Raw genomic sequence first — 22,598 nt, forward strand, 5'->3', positions numbered from 1 at the left:
AGACGCATACAAACACGGCAACATCTTATAAACACTACACACAACACCACCTTGTTCTACCGTTTAATTTCCCCTTTATGTATTGCTTTTGTCTCGTCCTGGTTTCTAATCAAAACACATAAAACAAAAGCACTTGGTTGAGATATTGAAATCACCTACATAAACACATGCATGAACTGTTTTCCGGGGAGATCATAGACCATAACTACAACTGAAACAAAGTAGAAAACAAAGACAGATTGCTCAATTGATAGAATTAACACTTTCTGATCAGAAATCCCTTTAATATTGCAGTTTAAACCTATAGAAGAGATGCTAAACGCAACAACATATACAACATGTTAGAATTCCTCCAGTGTTGAAACTAGCCACTTTCTTGTTTCACTGTATCATCTGGATAATACTGCGCACATCTTATTCTCATTCTTAAAAAAGCACCATGTGGAGATTTTTAGTTAACAAACTGGGTTTCTGTGTTGCTACAATCCAAAACACACTTTATGGTCTAAGACTAATGCTGAATGGACTTCCTTCCTCCTAAAACATTTGGAAAATGACTTGGTTTACAAGGTAGCAGTGTTCTCTTCTTTGCCTTTGTTGGTTCATTGGGAGGATTCTTGGCATCTAACTGCCACTAACTGCCAATCAGTGGAGTACTGTGAAACCATCAGTGTAAAAAAAAAAGAAAAAGAAAGTTTTAACTCAAATCTGAGAAAAAAGATTTTTTTCAGTGGCCCTAATTTTCTTCTGGACAAAATATTGCTCTATGGCATACCAGTGGTCAAAAAGTCCACAGGGTACTTTAAGGTAGAGAGGCTGAAATGAAGCCAACTTTCATCAACACTGGATGAATCCTTTCCATGAACACTCTGAAATGTGCATGTTAGCTTGCCAAACCCTCAAATGTGATCAGTATTAGTGTCTATAGCAGTCCACTGATTTTAATGGTCTGATCAATCTCTTTTGCCTTAGCATTAGGCCTTAAAATAATATCATGATATTTTTAGGCTGCAACGCAATACATGATATACATCTTGATATTTTGAAATATCCTCAAAAGCACCTCATCAATGCTTGGATTAAGCCTCAAATCACAATATTTTTGACCAAATACCTCGATAACGCAACAATATTGTAGGGGTGACTATTGGTACTTTCACAAAACATTGACACAAAAGGATTTATGATAAAATATCATCAGTAATGTGGATATAATATCTAAGTGGGTAAAGACATGTATTAGAACAAGTAGAACAGTCTGGTAAGTTCAGAAAATTGCAACACCGTCCTGTAATGCAACACTTATGTCATATCACTATATAACGATATCCAAATTCTCAGACACTTTTCAGTCTCATATCACGATAACGATATATATCGTATACATATTGCACAGCCGTACTTAATATAAACTAGAAACAGTGGCAAAATTCTAGCCTAAGCTCTGTAAAAAATTGTATTGTATCTGCTCAACCATCCAGACATCTACAGTTCACAATTAATTGGTGTGAGTAAAGATATTTACACACAAAATTTGAGCTGAGTAAGACATATTAGTATTCAAATAAGGTAGTTCAATATTTTAGTTTCTATGCATTCTGTATTAGTTATTTAAGAACTGCTCTGTCTTCATAAATTTCATTATCCACATTCTACACTTCACATTTCTTTTTCTTGTGCGAGTCATCAGCACTGGCTGAGGAACCTGCAACAACAAATCCCGGTGGTTAGATGTGAGTGACAAGAAGGAAAACATCTTCTTTTCACTCACACAGACTGAAAGGCTCTGTAAACAAAAAAATATGATCTAACCTTAAATTCACTAACATCTCCTCACTTCATTAAGATTGGCTGAACCCCAAAAAATATTTTTCTTTTGTTAAAGAAAAAACAGTGAGTCCAAAAATAAAAATTCTGTCTTTTCAAATCAATCTGGGATCTCAGGGCTTCCAGAGACATGGATTGCGATCAACTAGCTGTACGGGGCCATTTTATGTTTATTTCAGTTGTTATGCTTAAAAACAAGTCTCCAGCTACTTCAGTTGTGTAGAAGAATGCTGCAATGCTGTTTTGCTGTGACGCTCCAAAAATGCTTTGTGGACCATGAAACTTTACCCAAGTTTCCACTGGCATGGGAGTGAGTAGATAATGACTAAATTTTTATTTGTGGCTTACATTTTCCTTTATGAACCACTCAAATATCATCTGCACTGCTGAAGCTTTGAGACTCTGTTGCTGATCAGATGTATAAGAAGAAAATGAAATACAAAACAGTGTACAACTGTACAATTTTGACTTGGACTTGATGTGCAAAATATATTCAACCAAATTCTTTACTTTTTTGCATCTGACTTTTGGTTTGGACCCAGTGGAGTGGCTTTTAGGATGGAGTGAAATGGTGGGAATTCTTGTTTCCAGTCTTGGCGCTAAGCTGAGGTTAGCATGGCCCACACCCTTATTTGCTGTGGACAAGGTGGAGATGTACAGATCATCTGATCTGATGAAGAGTGAGAAGGCAAAAGAGCACATTTCCCAAAAGATATTCCATTGAGGCCACCATCCACTGATTATTGTGTCCAGATCAGTAGCTGTGGGTAGCTGTGGGAGTAGCTGTGGGTACCATATGACTCTGACACTGGGACTGTGCCTGCTTGACAAAGCTGGTTCTGTTTTATGCCAGTTTAAAACAGCTGCTGGTGGACACTGACTTTTGGTGAGACAGTTTCCCTTATAAATATACAACACAGACAACAACATAAAAAAAAATACTATACAACTGAAAGTCCAAGTACTGGAGTGACACTCTTCACAGTGATTGGCTGGTCAGACCAACAGTGGGAGGGACTGACTGAGATGTTTGTGGAGGACGATCTGACTCACAACACTTCAAATGTTTGTGTGACATGACCCCACCGAACTCGACGGGTGAAGTTCAGACGGAAGCAATGGCAGGTTCAAAGTGATGTCAGATCCTGCACCTCCAGCAGCATGGCATCCTGCTCTGTCCTCAGCTGGTCTCGAACCTGGAGGCGACCCACTAGCTCCGAGCTCAGGTCTGATGTGGACAGATGAAAAGGTCAAAATGCAGTTTTAAATTGAAAATCGGCACAAAAGACAGGGGTGCAGCTGAGGAAGAACAACATTCACATTTTTTTACATGCTGATTAGGATTGCAGCTCAGAGTGTTTACTGAATAACAATTTACATAATAATTACTGTGTGTAAATGAGTACCTTGTATGGTCTTGCTTAGAGAAGTGGAAAGAGCATTCAGGTCCTTAATACTGAAGTTCTGTAAATCACTGCGCTCCAGATGTCTTCTCTGGACGACAGGATCACTACAAGCTGCAGTCTGAGAGGAGAGGAGAGGAGAGGAGAGGAGAGGAGAGGAGAGGAGAGGAGAGGAGAGGAAGGGAGAGGAGGGGAGCGGAGAGGAGAGGAGAGGAGAGGAGAGGAGAGGAGAGGAGAGGAAGGGAGAGGAGGGGAGCGGAGAGGAGAGGAGAGGAAGGGAGAGGAGGGGAGCGGAGAGGAGAGGAGAGGTTTTGGTTTTCAAAGTCCCTTTATTTACTGTTTTCAGGAGAAACATATCACTGTCACCTCATCATTTGAGGCTACAACAGAAATGTTTTAGAAATAAATAATTAATTCCCCCCCACCCCCCACAGAGCAGAGAACTCTGCCCACAGCCCATGTCTGACTGAAAGCCAGAGTATTGTCCACCATTTTAAAATAAGCATGTTCAACATGCAGTCGGGCCTTCACCAATCCCTTCAAGACCAGCAGCAGCTCCACACTGCCGACGCCCTGAGCGAGGTTCCTGCGAGTCAGCCAGATGGCTAATTTAGCAGATGCGCTCAGAAAGTTCACCAGGGTGTGCACAGTCTTTCTTTTTGCACAATACTTTGGGCCAAAGATAAACAAAACAAAACTGAAAACCTCCCCCAGTCCCTCAAACCACCTTTTTAAACAAAGGAACATTTCAGCAAGTCGAGGACACTCAACAAACAAATGCGCAAGTGTTTCTGTTTGTGTGCAGAACCCACACCCCTCCCTCAGCTCAGGATCAAGGTGTGCTCTGTATCTGTTTGTAGCTATAGCCCCATGTACAATCCCCCACTGGAGGTCTGCTGTCTGCTTTTCAACAGGCAGCTTGTACAGAGACTGCCAACTGCCTTTCGGGGAAAAGTCTGGACCCAAAAACTCGGCCCACTTCGACTCCCTCACTCCTGCCAAGGTGCACAGGTTGAGAACCGTCACACAGGCCTGGTAAAGGTCTTTTGTTCCTGCGTCCTGAAACTTGTCCAGTCGAGGAGTTTCAAAAGACAGCAACTGTCCTCCTCCCTGCTGCCATTCCCCCAGAGCCACAGATGGACACAGAAGGAAACACATATTCACCCTCCTCCTCACTCCACTGTTCAAGGTTCAGACGGTCTTCCACAAAAGTTCTCAGAGATGGTGGCAGGGCGGCACAGACTTCCTCCAACACTCTGTCATTTATCCTGCTGGAGGTGATGTTGCTGCTGTCCCTCAGCGCGTCAACAGATGTTGCCGTCATCTTCATGAGATGACCCAGTTTGATGCAGCTGGCCGCTCTGAGTTTGGCTCGCAGGCTGGCAGATTGCAACGTCTGACTCTTTAGCAGGTCGCTGAAGAACAAGGGTTCCTCAAACAACCACATGCCCCGAGTCTCCTTCTTGTTGTGCTCGATCTAAAAAACCTGCCAAGCCTGCAGAAAAGAGGTGTAGAAGGGTGTTAGTCCGCTGATGTCGACGTCCTCTAGCTGCAACAGAAAAAGTTGCTTGTTGTAGCCCAGATGTCCAGCTCTCCTCAGCAGCAGGCGAGCTGTGGCATACCAGCTTGGGCTGCAGTTGTAAAGAAATTTCTGAGCAGTCCGAAGTCTGAAGGACGCAACTTTTGCCCTGATGTTGATGAGGCCCTGTCCTCCTTCGGCCACAGGCAGATAGAGGGTCGTGCCCGCAACCAGTGCTTCCCAGACCAGGAGTCCAGGATGGCACGTTTGATTTCGTCCACCAGGCTTATCGGTGGGGTCAGAGCCATGAGTTTGTGCCAAAGAGTCGAACCGACCAAGCCATTGGCAACCAGAACTCTTCCCCTATACGACAGCTGGGGTAGCAACCATTTCCATTTAGACAACCGGGCACACACTTTCTCCTTCACTCCCTCCCAGTTCTTTTTTTCAAAGTTCTTTGTCCCAACATAAACCCCCAGAACCTTCAGACCTTCCCTACCCCACTCAAGTCCACCAGGCAAAGTGGGAGCTACCTGATCTCTCCAACGCCTCGCTCTTAGACCAGTTTACCCGGGCAGATGAAGCGTTTTGAAACAGGTCCAGGGTTTCCCTCAAATGTTGTACATCCTCCCGGCTGGTGACAAAGACGTTTATGTCGTCTGCATAAGCAGAAACAATGGGAGGAGGATGACCAAGACCTGCCCCCATCTTTACCATACACTGTGCACCCCTGTACAATAAACCAACCCACTCCAGAAAACCATCACCAATACCAAAAGCCCTAAGTGCAGAAAACAAAAACGAGTGATCCACCCTATCAAAAGCTTTCTCCTGGTCCAAAGAAACAATACCCAAATTAACATTATATGAATTACAAACATCAATCACATCCCTAACAAGAAAAATATTGTCCATTATTGTCCTGTCAGGAACACAATAGGTCTGATTACTGTGTACAATTAGATCCAAAAAACCCTTCAGTCTGTTCGATAATGCTCTAGAGAGCACCTTATAGTCTGTGCAGAGGAGAGCTACTGGTTTCCAGTTCTTGAGCAGCCCCAAGTCACCTTTTTTGGCCAACAAAGAAAGCACTGCTCTTTGGCAGGAGACAGGAAGAGTTCCAGTTTTAAAGCTTTCAGATAAAAACCCAATGCAGATCAGGACCAAGGATGTTCCAGAATCGTTGGAAGAAATCTGCAGAGAGGCCATCGATTCCTGGTGCCCGTCCTGTCGCTATCTGGTTGACAGCAGTCGTCATATCCTCCAGCGTCAGCTCACCATCCAGAGTTGCTTTTTCCTCTTGGCTGAGCTGAGGAAGCCCCTCCAGAAGCTTCCTGCAGGAATCCATGCTGCAGCTCTCTCTCCCAAACAGACTGGTGTAAAAGTCTGAAGCATGGCTCCTCATCTCCTCTGGATCGGTGGTCACTTTGCCTCCAGGGAGTTCAAGGCAGGTCATTTGCTTCCTCTGCGCCACAGATCTCTCCAAGTCAAAGAAAAAAGATCTCGGGGCATCCATGTCCTTTAACTTCAGGTAGCAAGACCTGACGAGAGCCCCCTTCACTCTCTCCTGCAGGAAGGAGCTCAGTGCCATCTTTTTTTGTTTTAGGAGCTGACCTGTAGTTGGACTCGTGTCGCCGTGCAAGCCCTCCTCTATTTCTTGGATGCTGGCTTCAAGTTCCCTGACCACCGCCTTGATTGTGTTTGTGGAATGGGAGGTGTACTGTTGGCAAAAAACACGGATTTGTGCCTTTCCAACCTCCCACCACATCTTCAAAGAGCTAAAATCTGATTTTTTTGTTTTCCAGAGTTGCCAAAATTGCACAAAGCTCTGGTTGAGTTATCCTGTAGGAGCTTGTTGTTAAAAAACCAGTGCGATTTAACTTGTTCACCTGGCAAAATGACCAAATTACTACACACAAGGTGGTGGTCAGTGAAGCCAACTGGACTGATGCTGCTATGCGATAATCTAGAAGTAAGATTTTGAGAAATGTATATCCTGTCTAGCCTAGCTGCACTAACACTGTTGTTGTTGACCCTCACCCATGTGTATTGTCTGGCCTGTGGGTTTTTTACCCTCCATGTGTCTAGAAGATCCAGTTGTGTGATGATGCTGTTGAGACTCTGTGATGACTGTGGGTGTGGTTCCACACCTGTCCTGTCCATTATGAAGTCTGTGGTGCAATTAAAGTCACCACCAATGACAAGTTGGTCCTGATGGTACTTAATTAACTCCGTTTTTAATAAAGAGAAGAAAAGCAAGTCGCTCTGTTCCCTGATTTGGTGCATATATGTTTACAAAACAGAAAGCTGAATTATTAATTTCAGCCCTGACAATTTGTAAACAACCTTTTAGGTTTTCTGTAGTAGACAAAATGGTTGCATTTACAGTTGATTTGAACAAAACTGCTACCCCTGCACTAACGTTTGTTCCATGGCTGAGGAAACACGAGCCCCCCCACCATAAGCCCCAATCTGCCTCATCAGATGGGATAGTGCGCGTCTCTTTTAAGAGCAGCACATCAGCCCTTTTTAGGGTTGAGACCTCAGAAATCGACGCTCTTTTATTCTTGTCTCTCCCACCATTAATGTTTAAGGAACCTATTTTGAGGCTCTGCATGGAAAAATGAAAAAGGAAAAACAGACAAGATAACACAAGTAAAGAGTAGTAAAGAAAGGAAAAACCCATGTGAGACATGATCATTTACTTCCTTGTTGTTTTTACAGTCTTACTTTTTGCTTCTTTTCTTAATGTTGTGATGTGCTTCTTGAGACAGAAGCGTTTCTTTTTGTCCAGTATGTCGAACCCAACCAGTCTCTTCAGTACACTGACAGATCTAATAAATGTATCGGTGTCACTGAAGTAGTCACTTTAATTGATCTTTTATATATGACATCTAGAAAGTGGTTAATCTCTTCTACTGAGTAAGTGTCAGTGTTTCTGTTGGAGGTATCACTGATGGACACAGAGTCTGACTCAGAGTCATCCTCCATCTCCTCTCCTTCCACTGAGACCTGGCTGCTCTCTGCATCCTGCCCTTCACTGCCTGCAGCTTCAACACTACCTGCCACCTGTGTGCTTTCTGCAGAAGCCTCAGACTGAGAGTTACTCAAGTCTGCAGCCACTGACACGTTGTTCCCCTGTTCCTCTTCATCTACATTATTTTCTACATTCTCCGCGTCCAACTCGGCACTGGATGCCACAGCAGGAGCAAACCGCGGCCGGTGCCGTGGTGCCAGCCACTCCCGGCGCCCCCACACCGCCCTCCGGTGCACCGTCAGCCCTTGCAGCCTGCTGCTTGTGCGGACACGCAAAGCGTTTGTGCCCCACATCACCACACTCAAAGCACTTCATGTGTCCGTCGCTCGCATAAACCATATATGAGCTGTCACCATGCTTTACTCTGAAGGACACGTATAAGGTTTGATCAGACGCGTCCAAAAATATGAACACTTGTCGCCTCAGTAACTGCACATGCTTCAGTTTGGGATCTCTACATCCCAAACTGACAGTTTTAAATGCGCTGGCAAACTTCCCAAACCTGCTGAGCTCCTTCTCCAGCAGCTCGTTTTGGATGAATGGTGGAACACCTGAGACGGTGATCTGGGTGGATGGGACCGACAGCGGGGACACCAGTACAAACATTTCCATTATGAACACTCCACTCCCAATCAGAGAATGAACAAGAGGCTCCTCTTTTAGAAACACGACCACTGCCTTGTTCATTCGTGAGGCAAAAATGAGTTTCTCGTGTCCTACCTGCTCCCGACCGCCACCAGAGTTCCTCCACAGAAACATTATTATCCGGTGGGACTATCCTCACTCCGTGCCGGATTGACGGAGGAGGCGTCTCAGAGGACGCCATTCCTCCAAAAACACCTGACAAACCTCCAATTACTCCTTAAACACTCAAGTTATAAAGAAAAACAACTTACCAAATCATGTACATAGAGGAAAGTAGAAAACCAAGTGAAATCCGAAAAATCAGGACAGAAAACCATTCAAAACTCCGCGCCACTCGCACTTCCACCACCACCACCAACCACTCACGCTCGAGAGGAGAGGAGAGGAGAGGCGAGGAGAGACGAGGAGAGACGAGGAGAGACGAAGAGAAGAGAAGAGAGCTGTGATAAACTATATTTTGGAGTAAAAGTCACTGTAGTAGGATTAGATAGTTGACCCTCACCAGAGTTTTGTGGTCTGTTCTCAGTCTGTCTCGTAGGTTCCTCAAAGTGTTCCTGAAGCCTCTGGATTTTGGTTTCTCCGGCTTGGCAGGAGACTGAGGATTCTTATGGACCTGAACAGTCCCTCTCTTCATCAGCAGTGATTGACAACAGTGTGGAAGAACATGGAGAAGATATACTGTACATTATAATAACAGGACAAGGCTGTGGCACTGTAGATATTTCTTATACTCTCCTCTACTTCCTTTTAGAGTTAACTCAGCTTGTGTTAGGGGTACTTACTCGTGTGTTGCTGCTTTCCTTCTTGCTGATCTCTCCCTTCTTCTTCTCCTCCTCTTCCTCCTCCTCACTTTCACTGTTGTTGATGAAGCAGAGCTGAAGATTCATCTGTGTCTGCAGGCTAGAAGATACATGACATACTTCAAAAGAAGAAACCAGCAGTCCAAAACGACACAGCTAGCTCACCATAAGCCTGCAGCTGCACTTCCAGACACTGTGTCTGTTCCTGTGTGCATGAAGACTGGAAGACCTGACTGGAAAAAACACCAACAGTATCTGAGATGTTGGGTTTATTGTCTTTTTCAGAGATCCTTTGGTATATGAAGAGGGTTTACTCAGGACAGATTTGAGAAAAAGAACTTTGTGACAGACCAAATTCTATTTTTGTTGTTTATTGTTGAATCACTGAAGGGTGGTGTTTTTTGTTGAACTCTGGAATCTTTATTTTTGGCAATATACTATTTGAACTTATCTAACCCTAACCTGCAAAAAGCCACCAGGTTAAACTCAAGCAGTTGTTGTAAAACACCCCTCCCTTTTAAAAAGGTGCACCCAGTAGTTTTGGGGAAGACATTTTAATCAAAAGAGAAGGATCTTCATTGACTGATTTCTGCCTACACAAACTAAATCAACTATCTTCATTTTTGTGACTGAATAAACTGGACAAACAAACTGACCTTAAAAGGACAACACAATTTATACTGTTTTACTCTGATTGTATGTGGCAGACCCTGCCACCTGTCTAGCTTCAAACAGTGTTCTGGGAACTTTATTCCACTCCGAGAGCAGCTTGTTTATTCACTTATGAAAAATATATATATATATATTTCAAAGTTTGTATAATTACAAATTACAAATGAATATTTTTATTGTAAATACTAAAATTCTCCAAAACTACATAGTGCACCTTTAAAGAAGAATATGAAAATGCAAATAATAGTTGTCAGGTCATAAAACCAATGATGTGTTGATCTTTATAAATCTAGATAGTCTAGTCAAACAATGGTACAAAAGTGTATACTGGAGGCTCTGGTTAGCCCACACAAAATAACAGCAACTAACAGAGTCATCTATAAAAATCTGAACAATCCCTCAAAATACAAGTGTAGGGAGAACTAACTATAATTGTAGAAAAAAAAAGACAAAAAAAAGGTAGAAAAAGAACAATTATTATCAACTATCTTTAATATTATCATATGTTTATTATTGACATAATATCAATATTTAATTTTTTAATATCACGGTTATTGTGAATATCGCAATATTGCGACACCCCTACTGGAGGCCTGTACACAATGAATAAAGTCCTGTACGTGTTTGGTCCCAGCTGCTGTTTTGCCTGTGACAAGAAATAAGTTCTGATTGTAGTGAAGTGGCAGCTTTAGACCAAGACGTGACTTAATTGTAGTGATGGCTGGATGAAGCGTTATTAGATTTGAACACAGCACAGTGACATCTGGTAGCTTTCAAAACTTATAGCAGGTCTTCAAGACTGGAGCCGAAGCACAGCCACACCTCACTGATTTAACCCTATTGAGTCTGTCTATTCATTGGTGAACATGTTTTATTAAGAGTAAATTTACTTTATTAATATAATATCATGTAGAGAAAACATGTTGAAAGGCTTTATTATTAATAATAATTTCAGTGATTTACAAGCATACATAGAATTTCAATGAAAAAGGCCAAAAAATGAGTTGACTAATATTACTTAACATGTACACAGACTATGACAGTGTTATTCCTGCTGCGTTTGTATATAAATATAAATAGTATATTCGTTATAACCCAGAACTGTTCTGTAATAATATTATGAGTGAGTATTAGTAAAGATTTGAACATTTTATAGGTTCTTATGTCATTTTGGGTTCCTGGCACATTAAGCTGGAGAAATGAAAGGACTCCAAGATGACTTTGTCCTGAAAAAAATAAATAAAATCATTCTCCTTTCTATTTTGCAACATGTCACAGTAAAATAATTGGCAAATGCATTGTGCAGGGAGAATTACATCTATATGTATATATATTTACTGTATATACGTTGACTGCACTTATTTATGTACGTTGCGTTATGTACATGACGTAACATAGCTACATAGTTAAAATAACACACCGTTGACCTTTGGTTTCACACTGGACATGAACAGCTGTCTCCTAAATGAAAGCTTGTGCTTGTTTGACCCGTCTCGACCACCCATCCCCAACCTCCTCCCTATATGGTCTTTTCACTCTTTGTACTACTTCTCCTCACTTCCTTCGCTGCTGTAGTAATTAGTACAGTCACTAAAGATCCCCACCTAACAACATATGTAAATATGGGTCATAATAAGCTGCTTTTGTTTCAACCTATATGGTCATTTTTTTGATGACTCAATCTTTGGTAATCAAACCACTTCCACACTACTGAAGTCTCTCCCCCTTGGGAACTGACTCCATCCACCATGGAGCGGGTAGCAATGTTACTTTCGCTTTCATCCATGCTTGTTGCTGTGTGTTATGGAACGACATGATTACGTCACCCTTCAACAAGTCAAATTTTATTATATTGTACCACTATTATTGTGAAAAATATGATATAACAAAACCCTAGTAACAGATCAGCAGTTAGAGTAACTCACTCACTTTACTCAAACTAGGCTGTGCTTGAACTTATAGACAGCTGATACAGGCTGCAGATACTTCACTAAAGTAAAAGTAAAGTAAATTTCAAATGTTACTGAGGGTGCACTCACACTAGGCCATCCGTACCATGCCAAAGCACGTTTGACCCCCAAAGTCCAGTTTGATTGACTAGTGTGAGCTCAAGCACAGTACACTTCCTTGGCCCTGGCAGGGTTGAAGGAGGTGTGCTTCGGCACGGTATGGTTGCTCATGCACGAGCACAAGCACGGGCGCGTAACGTGGACATGAAATATAATCATGTGTATTATGCTGCCTTGCATAATCAACAATTCCAGAAATGTGAGAGCCGTCTGTGACCAAAACCACACAAAATAAGCCACGACAAAGTCAGTAAAGTCATGTTCTCTGTGTTGTTCTCCGTTGTGCTGCGACCGCACTACGACGTGATGACGTTTGTACAAGAGGAAACCGTGCTCAGGCCCGGTTAGGTCGGAGCAATGTGAGTGCAGGCCAGCAGAGGACTGGGAAGGAGGGACAATCGTGCTTCAGCACAGTATGGAGCAAGTGCGCCAAGTGTGAGTGCGCCCTAAGGGAGAGCTATAACCAGCAAATTTCCCCCTTCAGAATACTGTTTCCATCATCCTGCTTATCCTTTGCAGGGTATCGGGAGCTGGAGGAGTTATTCTGGACTGGTCACCTGTCTACAACAGAACTGACACATAAAGACAGACAACCAGTTGGTCACAATTTCACCTACTGGCCATTCAGAGTCACCAGTTAAGCTAACCTGCAGCTTTGTTGTCCTTAATCTAAGCTGTTATGTCCTGTCCTGTGTAAATACATTAGCAATGAAAATTTGGGAAAATTGAGACTAGTTATACTTAAACATGTTGACTTTTTGTCTTTTTAATATTTTCTTCCTCGATTCTTCGGAATCACCCTTTTCTCCCCCCAGACACAAATTTTACCTACATTGTGTGAAATAAAGCAACCAGTCATTCTCTCTCTTAAGACCGTTAGTTCTGAAGATGGCAAGTCAAATCTAGATTAATACTTGTTTTCTTGGTATTCTTTCTCTATTACAATGACCAAACCCTACAATCACATATCTGTGTTTGTGTTAGGCTAAGAGATGATACACACCAAATCCAAATAACATCACACATGACACCATGCTTAGAGTAAAAGCGGTCTCTAAAGAAGTGAGAGCTGTGTGTGTGTGTGTGTGTGTGCGCGCGCATGTGTGTGTGCGCGTGTACACATACCGGGAGGTGAGTGCCAGCACATGGCTGTTGCAGGCGTCGTCTCCATCCTCCCAGCTCTCCGCTCTCCTCCCTCTCTCCTCGGCCCAGCTCACTGGAGCTTTGACTTGGTCCAGAGAAACTCCACTCTGAAAAACATACCACCTGTGTTAAACAGGTTATACGCAGACACAGCAGATTGGGACAGTAATATAAATATATTTTTCATTGATGTGATTGCTATGTGCTTGTCTAACTTCTTTAAAATGACTATATTGTAACAGCCTGCTGAATTTAGCCCCTTTCACACATGCACCGTCACTCTCAATTTATCCAGAGTTACTATATGAGCAGCAGCTGTATGTGTGAATACAAATGTCTGCATTATTTGCCCCAGACTTTACCCTGCCAGCTCCCTAGACCTAAGTCCGAGTGAGCTCCATGTGTGATTAAAGCAGACAGTTGTCCAGAGTGAGCAAGAGGGCGTGTCGAAGACATGTAATCTTCCATGTTAGTGCTGGTTTAATCAGCTGTAACACATACTCAAACGAAGACCGGGACATGGCATTTAAACTTCAAAGTTCTGCAAAAAATCCTCCCAGAATATTTCCCTGCTCCATCTCTCACACTTTCATATGGCCTGTTCACATTGCCACTGAACACAGATGCTGCAGGTTTCTTTCTACTTTGGGATCTTTCTGCACTGAGTGTAGCTGCTCCGTACTGCTTCTCTGCTTGGCTGTATATTACTTTCCACTCTTTCGTAGATATTGCTGATACGTCCAAATACATGTAGTATTGATATCCATGTGAAAACAGTGATCATTTTGGAGAAGTCTGTAACGTCCTACCCAGGCACCGCCCCACACCCAAACCGTACGGAGTATTTTCTACATGTGTGAACACGTCTGAAAGGACAATCTCCTGTTGTGTAATCTAATTCTCTGGATATTGTCTTGAGTTCATATGTTAAAGGGGCTTTGATAAGCTGAGGTTAGTGTTGCTTTATACTGAGAAAACAAATCTTTTTTTTTTTTTCGTATTCCTCCGTCTGCCCACAGCCCCTCTGTCCTCCTTGCTCTGCTGTCCTCAATAAGGTTGAACCCGTATCCCTTACTCATATTAAAGACATTGGGCTCTATCTTATGCTTGGCTCAAAGCGGTGCACAGCAGCACAAGTGTCATTGCTAGTTTCAGATCAACACAGTTGTCATTTTCACGTCCAGCGCCCATGTTGTGTGAATAGCAAATGTACCTGCGCCCACCTGTGTGCTCCTGGGCGTGTTGGTCTAAAAATAAAGTGTGGTCAGGTGCACTGATGGTGGACTGCTGTCTTGAGGCAGCGGAAAGTGGCAGCGCCATAGGCCAACAAAAAGCTGGTCTGAAGTCAAAGGTGCAGTCTGTTTCCTGATAATTAAAGGATGCATTAGATGCTCCTACACAGGCGGGTTCACACCGTTCATACACTCTGATTTTAGGATTTGACAGGCTGCTTTCAGTTATTTTAAACATTTCCATGAACGCAGTCATGTACTGTCACAAATATCGTGGCACATTTAATCAGCAAAAGCTGAAAGGAAACGAGTCAGGAGTTTTAAACAGTCACTCAAGACGTTTATCATCTGTCCGTGCACAAATGCACATGTAAATGTAGAGATCTACATATGGTTTCTGCTGCTGGAGGATCACTGCAGGCAATGTCATTAATACTTTCCTCATTGAGGATGTATTTCACCCTCTCATCCCACCCGTCATTGATCAGGATGATCTTATACACCAATAGTCTTATGCGCAAAGTCGACAATGTGCCCATAGGATATTATTCTTACATTACTACTAAAGGACATGTTCGACACTGTAGGTCCTACAGTTTCACTCATCTTAAACAGTAGTATAGATAATGGCTATTTCTGTGTAGTACACACTATTATTAAAAAACCCAATCTTGATGCAGTCGTAAAAAATAATTTCCGGCCTATTTCTAAGTTATTGTGTTTATCTAGGGAGAAATATCAGTGCACCTCACAGCAGAGTCAGCTCCTCTTCAAGTCTCCAACAACCAATTTTGTCTCCGTGCCACACTAACTTTGCTAGATACAGTTGACGATTCTATTCTGCAAATTGTCTCAAACATCAAGGTGGCATCAAGGGTGTTAAGTGGTCGGCCTCTTAACTAACTTTTTCTGTCAAAAGTTGAATCCTCTTCTCCTGCTCCCATCACCTGTGGAGTAGCCCAAGGCTCCATCTTAGGACCCAAGTTATTCACCTTACACATGCTTCCACAAGGATCTATCTTTCAAAGATACAATATCTCCTCACACTGCTACACAGTTAAAATGCAGTAATACATTGTCTCAGTAATACAGTCCTCACAAAAGAAACTGAGTGTTCCCAGCCAAAGACTTCACATAATACTCGCCTTTCCCAGACTATGAACCCACCTTTGCCTTCTTCTCTTTCTTCTCCTCTTCTTGCTTCTCCAATTCAGCAATGCGCAGGCTCAGTGCCTCCCAGTGCATGATGGGAAGGCCCAGATTGTCCTCGCCGTAACGTTCCTGCCACACAAGCGCTGCACTCTCAGAACCTTCATCCTCCTCCTCTTCATTGTCAGTGTCGTCATCACTCCTCGTGTTGTCTTCTGCTTCGTTACTCTCTTTCTCCTCTCGCTGCTGCCTCTGTCTCTCCTTCTCTCCCTCCATCTCTGCAGGGGTGGCAGCGGCAGGATAAAGGTTTAAATCTTACGTGTCTGGGACAGAGAGGTTATAAATAATTTGTCTGATGCTTGAAGTGTTGAATTATTTTAAGACTGTAATGATTTAGAATTAGGAATGAAAAGAAAACTAGATGTTAGCAGGCAGTCTAAAATAAGGACTTTAGCCAATATTAAAGACACTGAGGTCATGATCTGTGTATTTGCTCTGGGACTTTGGGTTTTTAGCAACCTTGGGGGACCTTTGAATTCTACAATTATTCAACTGATAACATTTAAATGTGACTGCCATTAGTGAAATAAAAAAGATACAAAAGGCTCTAGTATTTATCTGGCAGAGTTTTATTTCTTTAACTTAGTCCTTGTTTGTGCCGCTCATGTATTACTGCTACATTCAAAAATCTGGACATGACTTTTTTTTTCTGCTATAAAGTAATAATAAAAAAAGGATTTCTAACCTGTTCCCCCAATTAGTGATTATTGTATCACTATTATCTTGTCATATGACACAAGAAAAATATACGTGCATACACACACACACATCGTTTTGATGAAAATATAACATGACAATCTAACAATCAATATGGACAATTAGAACTAATAAAACTCTAACTTTAGCTCAGATTGATCATACCTGGGGCTGTATTCGTAAAGCTTCCTAGTACTGTGAGTCACTCCTAGTGATAAAAATTATTAGAACTATGGTGTTTTCTAAAAATGTCTGCTTAAAATTAAGACTAGATGCTGGTAAAGAAAAAAGTTATTCACGAACATCTTAGCCCCTAAGAGAGAGCGCCTGAGATAACAAATCTGATAGGAGTAGGGAGGAGGAAATGTTAGGGTTAATATAGAAAATGGTGCAAAGACAATGAGGAAGAAGAAATATTGCCGGACCCAATGCAATGGCACCAAAATTAAAGTGAGCACAACACTAAGATGGTAAGGTAATTTTATAGATAACTGTAAAAATGTAAAAAATAAAACAAAATAAAATAAAATGCAAAAGTAATTTCTGTAGCAACATCCCGTCAACAGAGTGACCACATATCACACAAATAATTTCAGTGCCAAAAAATACTTACTGGTGCACTCCTTTAAAAAAACAATAATATCAAATGGATTAAGTGGGCCTTCCAAAATGACCAGGATGGTAGAAACTATCAAAATGTGAACAGGTTACTGCACATGTAGGCCTGTGTTGTCCTATGTTTAACATTTTGTGGGCTTCTTTTTAAGTATCACTTATAATTTATTCAACAGAGGTATTCATCACAAAATATATTCAGCTTTACAACATGTCTGATGTCAAGCATGTCTCCTCACTAAAATAAAAGTTTCTGTCTTTTCCTTGCTCAGAGAAGAAGTTTCACTCCTAAGCTAAGGCTCATTGCAAGATTTTTTTAGCTAAGCTAGGAGCTCTTTGAGATAATTCTCAGAATGTTTGTGAATGCAGCCTCTGATTTCTAGCTGCCATATGTGTTTTGTTTGGATTAGAAAAGAGTAGGATACTCATCTCGGGAAACAGATTACCGATATGTTTTACCACAGAAGACATGATCATGTTTGTTATCCACAGGGCTGATTTCTTCTTTCTTGGACTGGTGGGCCTAACTTTTTCATTTTCACCAGCGCTTAATTAAGGTGCACCCAATAGCACATTTTAATTTCAATTCATAACTTATGATATAAAATCATTGTTAATATTCATAAACATGCAGATACATGTTTTTTTTAAATATGGTATTACATTAATTGATATAAACGTTTACAATGTAATCCACAGATACATACATTTTGAATCTGCATGCTAAATTTCAGGTGGTGCAACCAATGAAAATGTTGCACTCTACAGATTTTTGGGTGTATGTGTGACCAAAACAGTCACACCCTTGTGCCCTTATCCAGGTGGTCAAAAGAATCCAGTCATACCTTCAGAGTAGCAGCAGGGGTTGTTCAACCACCTTCTTGGTTTCTCTAAACATATTTATTTCTCAAAAGAACCAATGTCTGTGTCTCGACTGTAACTGTAAAACATTAAAAGGCATAAAACTAGGGATTGTTTTCAAACAGCATATTGATCTTCATGTAGTGAAATAAAAGTAACAAAAGATATGATGAAGGTTTAAACAAACCTCAGTACTTACCAAGAGGTGTTTATAACACAGATCACTTACAGTAACATCTCAGGTACAGAGAGCTGACTGTGCTGTCACATTATTAATGTGCTCATATTTACTGATCACAAAGTTTTTTTTTTACAATATTCAATTAAAATAAAGTGCTTGTATGTTTGCTTGTGTTTAGACAATGTTTAAAATATGAGAACTTAGCTACTTTTGTTAAACAGAAAACACAGAGAACACATATTATTAAAAGGTAGGGGAGGCGGGGGAGGGGGTTTAGCCTATTTGAAAACTGAGTGAATCTCCGGCCTGTCTGACCACAGAGACGACAAAGTTTCACAACAAACTGTGTTTGGTGGATAAAAGCGTGACTTACCACTTTGACCGAAGTATAACACAGCTCTACTGCTCTCGTTGTCACAGAAATAGTTGTGAGACTTGCCACATATTTAGCTCAGCTCCTTCCTCAGCTCCTCCTGGTTATCTTCCCCCTTCCTCTGTTTTCCATCAGGAGGTTCACTCCCAGTATTCTTACTCACCCAGCACAAAGAAGCGCAGAATATATCCACAGGAGCCGTTCAGGTCTCACTCGTCTGAGTCTGCATTCTTACTTAAAGCTGTGCCCTGCTGGTTTCATCTGTTTCACTGTGTTCCTGCCATGTGTCCTCTCACTTCGGGTCCAAACACACAGACAAAAGACGAAAACTTGAGGAATTTCTCGCACAGGAACAAGTTGGCAAATGAAACTTCAGCTCAGGCACTTCCTGTCGCTCCCTTCAAAATAAAGGCCTTCTTGCAGCTAGCTAACAGTACCTTAACAGCAGAATAATGTGACTGCTGTCAGCTCACCGACTCCTGAATTTATACAAGCTAATCTGGGTCCGGGGCCTGTTTTCTACTACTATTAGCTACTTCTTGTCGAACCTCGGGTGATTATTATTATTGGACTAGTAATTTATTGAGTTATTTTTTGAGACGAACAGAGAGAGATGTGTTAGTTTAGGTTGTAGACAGGGAGAGGACGAGCCTGTGAAACACACAGTACTGTAATACAGACTGTAACATACAGCAGTAGTTTGAGCCTACTATATATATATAGCCTATATTCGCGGACTGGTTGCCAGTTTTCGATTTGGAAAAGGGACAAAAATAAAGTGGTCTTTTTTTTTTTTTTTTGCTTACGTGGAAATTATGATCTAGTCTACTAAACCACGGAGTCCGACCCAGTTGACCCAGCTCAGCGTGTTTCCGGTCACACCATGTCTTAGCTGTGTGAAGTTGACGCAGTGGAGGTGCGGGAGGTGGAGGTGGAGGAGGTGGAGGTGGAGGGAGGTGTCTTATTTCAGCCGTTTCTTCTATTTAGTCAGATTGAACCGTGTGGAGGAGGAACGGTTGGCGGGCTGGTCCACAGACAGACAGCTCAGAGGCATTAGTCTGCTGTGGGTGTGAACACGGCTCAGTGTTATATAGTAAGATATTCTGTCATTTATACACGTGTCTAAGAAATATATTAAAAATAAAGTGTGGGAAGTTTCTCTTCATCTGGAGTGAAGTCTAGTGGCATGACACCAAGTTGATCCTGTGAAAACTGTGACTAACCTTAAAGTCTGTCTGTTCATGTGATAACAGAGACCCGTCTGTTTATGTGCCTCTGTGTTTCTTTTCTTTTTTTGTTTTTGTTGTTGTTGTAGTAAATATCAGTAAAATTTACGTTCCCTATGTAGGCCTACATTTGCTTTTCTTACATTTGATCTGTATTTGTTTTCACCTGAATTCTTTGTGTATGTTTCCTGTTCTTGATTTTCTACTGTAACATAGTTTTGCTGGTGATGCAGGCTGCCCTCCCTCATAGTCTGCCATGTCTGCATCCATTGTTGTGAATATCTGTTAACACTGGCTGAATTGAAACCTTAAGTGTGTCAGTGATTTTGAGGAAGCAGTTTCTTCTGTGTTGTCGCTTCACGGATCGTCTTTCTTATTTGCTTTGGCACAATTGTTGAAATTAAACTTTTGACTGGCATTAGGTGTCATGATTCTGGTGTTGTGTTCATGGTTTCCTGTTTTATTTTGTATTTTGCCCTCATGTGTCGTGTCTTGCTTTTTATTTCCTTCTATAGTGTCATTTTTCCTCCTGTTCTCCTGCTGGCTGTGCACACCTGCTCTGTTTTCCCTCCTTCCAGTGTTTTTCCGTTCCTTTCCCTCACCTGTCCTGTCCCCGTCTCACTGCACCTGCACCTCATCGTTAGTGTGTGTGTGTGGTCTTTGTGCTCCCTCTTGTCTTTGTCAGATGGTTCTGTTGTCTCCTGTGTTTCTTCCGTGTTTCAGCTGAGCCTGTGTGCTCCAGTGTCCCCTCTTCCTCCCGTGGTATGTTTTCTGGTTTTTGTTCCTAGCATTATTTTTCTGCTTTATTCCTTGTGTTTTTCCTTACTAGTACTTTGCTTGTCTTAATTGGTACTTTGTCTTAGCTTTTGATTGCTACTTTGTATTTTTGTATGACATGGTTTGGTTGCTTTTCATTAAAAGCTTATCTTTAGTTTCTTATCCTGCCTGTCTCCCCAGTGTTTCTGCGTTTGGGTCCTCACCTTCTCTCTAAACCGTGACCGTAGGCCTACACTGTGAAAGTGTCATCTGTTTGCTTTAAACAGGACCCTGCATTTTTTTGGTTGCTTTCACACAGAATTCAAATGCATAATTATCTACGATTAATCAAGTAATCCACTGAGTTAGACATGGTGGATCTATTGACAGTATGCCACAAACTGATAGCAGGTGAGTCTTCAGATTTAACCAGTTAGGCATGTGCTCAAATTGACCTTACAGATGCAGCTTATTGAAACTTGAGTTCATATTCAAACTACCAGTTTGGTGGTGGGATTAACACTACATTTTCTTTTTCACTCCTACAATGTGAAGGGTTTTAGTGTTTGCATTACAGCAGCTAAATTGAGTTACTATACCACCCTCTAGTGGTTGAGTAAGGACACTGCCTGACCTAAGCCATGATAGTCCTTTTCCACGTCACACATTTTGATACTACCTTATTTTAACTAAGATGATGTGTGATGCTGACTGTCTAATAACATGCCGAAATAAATAAATAAATAAATAAATTTGTCATAATAGGAAAAGCAGATGGTAATAACTAATACCATTGAAAATGGTTTGGTTCTATTCAAGTCTCTCAGTTAGCCATGACAGTGTGACAGGGAGCCAGCATGCACAGTACAGCCTAAAACTGAAATGGAATCCAGCTATCTCTCATTTTTACAATTGACAGCTGTGCTTTTCATGCTGTCACATATCAGATGACTGCTGTGGCCTAACTAGCATGATTTAAATGTATTATGACATTTGCCTTTATTATACATCAGGAGGAGGACCTTCAGCAACAGCTGATATCACCAAGGTGTACCACTGAGCACCAAAGGGGATCCCATCAGCATGTAACAAAATGCTGATTTACTGCAGTTTTTCTCACATTTCCTACAGCGTGATCTGTGGCTGGTTCTAGAAGTCACAATGCTGATGTATACATCTTGTCTTATGTATGTTACATATCTTTCAACATTTCAACATGCAAATGAACTTTACATCATAGATCAATGAAATATTGCCACCTTAAATATGTGAATCTCTCTATTTTTTTTTTCAGGGAGTGCTTGGTTTTAATTTAAGACCCCCTGTGTTTTGCAGACTGTCTACACACGCACAGATACTCTTCAAACAGTTCTAGAAATAACGATCTGTAAACTATCAAATAAATGGATATTGGGGTAAGTTTAGGAGCTTTTATGTATGCTAATCTGGATTCGAAAACCACTATCTTGTGCTTGAATCTGGTGCATTTCTTGGACAGTCCATGGCACTACCACAAAGCGCTTCTGCTTTGAAAAATTCCTGAAAGTATATGATTATTTGTTTGTTTGACAGGGGCAGTGCACGGCTTCTTAGCAAAGTTGGCTATAAGCTAATTTGCATCTGCAGTCCAATCCTGTATGTCCTCTTTAGCCTGCCCATGCGAAAAACATCATCAAGTTTGCAGATGACGCGAAAGCTGTGGGACTGATTACTGACAACAACAAGTCAGCATACAGGGATGAGGTGCAAAACCTGACAGCCTGGTGTTCTGCCAACAATCTCCCTCTCAACAACAGGAAGACTCAAGAGATTACAAAAAGTATATATGCAGTGTCTATAAAAAGTATTTACCCCATTGGATGTTTTCCCCTTTTATTGCCCTTATAAATAGAATCATGGTCAATATCATTTGGCCTTTTTGACAAAGAATTTACAAAAAACAACCCTCTTTAATGTCAAAGTGAAAACAGATTTCTACAAAGTAATGCCAATTAACTAAAATATGTAATGTAAAATAAGCGACTGCATAAGTATTCACCTCCTTTAAAGTGACTGACCTAATTCAACAGAGGTCCAGCCAATTAGTGCTAGAGATCTCACAATTAGTGAAATGGAGATCACCTGAGTGCAGTGACTGTGTCTCAAGTGATTGTAGTATAAAGACACCTGTGTCTGAAGGTCCGGTCACTGGTTAATCAGTATTCCTGGCTAAAATTACACCATGAAGACAAAAGAACACTCCAAGCAACTCCGTAAAAAGGTTATTGGAAAGTATAAGTCAGGGGATGGATACAAAAACATTTCCAAGTCATTGAACATCCCCCAGAGTTAAAT

General features: G+C 41.5%; 1 protein-coding gene and 1 long non-coding RNA gene across 4 annotated transcripts; one reads left to right on the forward strand and one right to left on the reverse strand.

Moving 5' to 3' along the window:
• Positions 1-50: 50 nt before the first annotated feature.
• On the reverse strand, positions 51-19,170 carry LOC311252133 (schwannomin-interacting protein 1). 3 transcript variants are annotated; one of them, XM_084345009.1, is made up of 8 exons: positions 19,089-19,170; positions 18,283-18,577; positions 15,515-15,774; positions 13,098-13,222; positions 9,214-9,331; positions 8,934-9,059; positions 3,234-3,351; positions 51-3,055 (listed from the first exon to the last, which is right to left on the reverse strand). In XM_084345009.1, the coding sequence occupies exons 3-8, from the start codon at positions 15,770-15,772 to the stop codon at positions 2,955-2,957; spliced, it is 846 nt and encodes a 281-aa protein (XP_084201135.1). In that variant the 5' UTR covers positions 15,773-15,774; positions 18,283-18,577; positions 19,089-19,170; the 3' UTR covers positions 51-2,954. The 3 variants fall into 3 exon arrangements, with proteins under 3 accessions (XP_084201135.1, XP_084201136.1, XP_084201134.1); XM_084345010.1 differs by lacking the exon at positions 19,089-19,170 and having other exon boundaries at positions 18,446-18,633; XM_084345008.1 differs by lacking the exon at positions 19,089-19,170 and having other exon boundaries at positions 18,283-18,633.
• A 2,116-nt stretch (positions 19,171-21,286) lies between these two features.
• LOC311251140 lies at positions 21,287-22,054 on the forward strand. The gene is made up of 3 exons (XR_014621361.1): positions 21,287-21,451; positions 21,559-21,679; positions 21,837-22,054. It is a non-coding gene; the product is annotated as an uncharacterized lncRNA (long non-coding RNA).
• The last annotated feature ends 544 nt before the right edge of the window (positions 22,055-22,598 follow it).

The sequence above is a fragment of the Pagrus pagrus genome (assembly GCF_965226575.1).
Source record: "Pagrus pagrus genome assembly, chromosome: 22".
NCBI lineage: Eukaryota > Metazoa > Chordata > Actinopteri > Spariformes > Sparidae > Pagrus > Pagrus pagrus.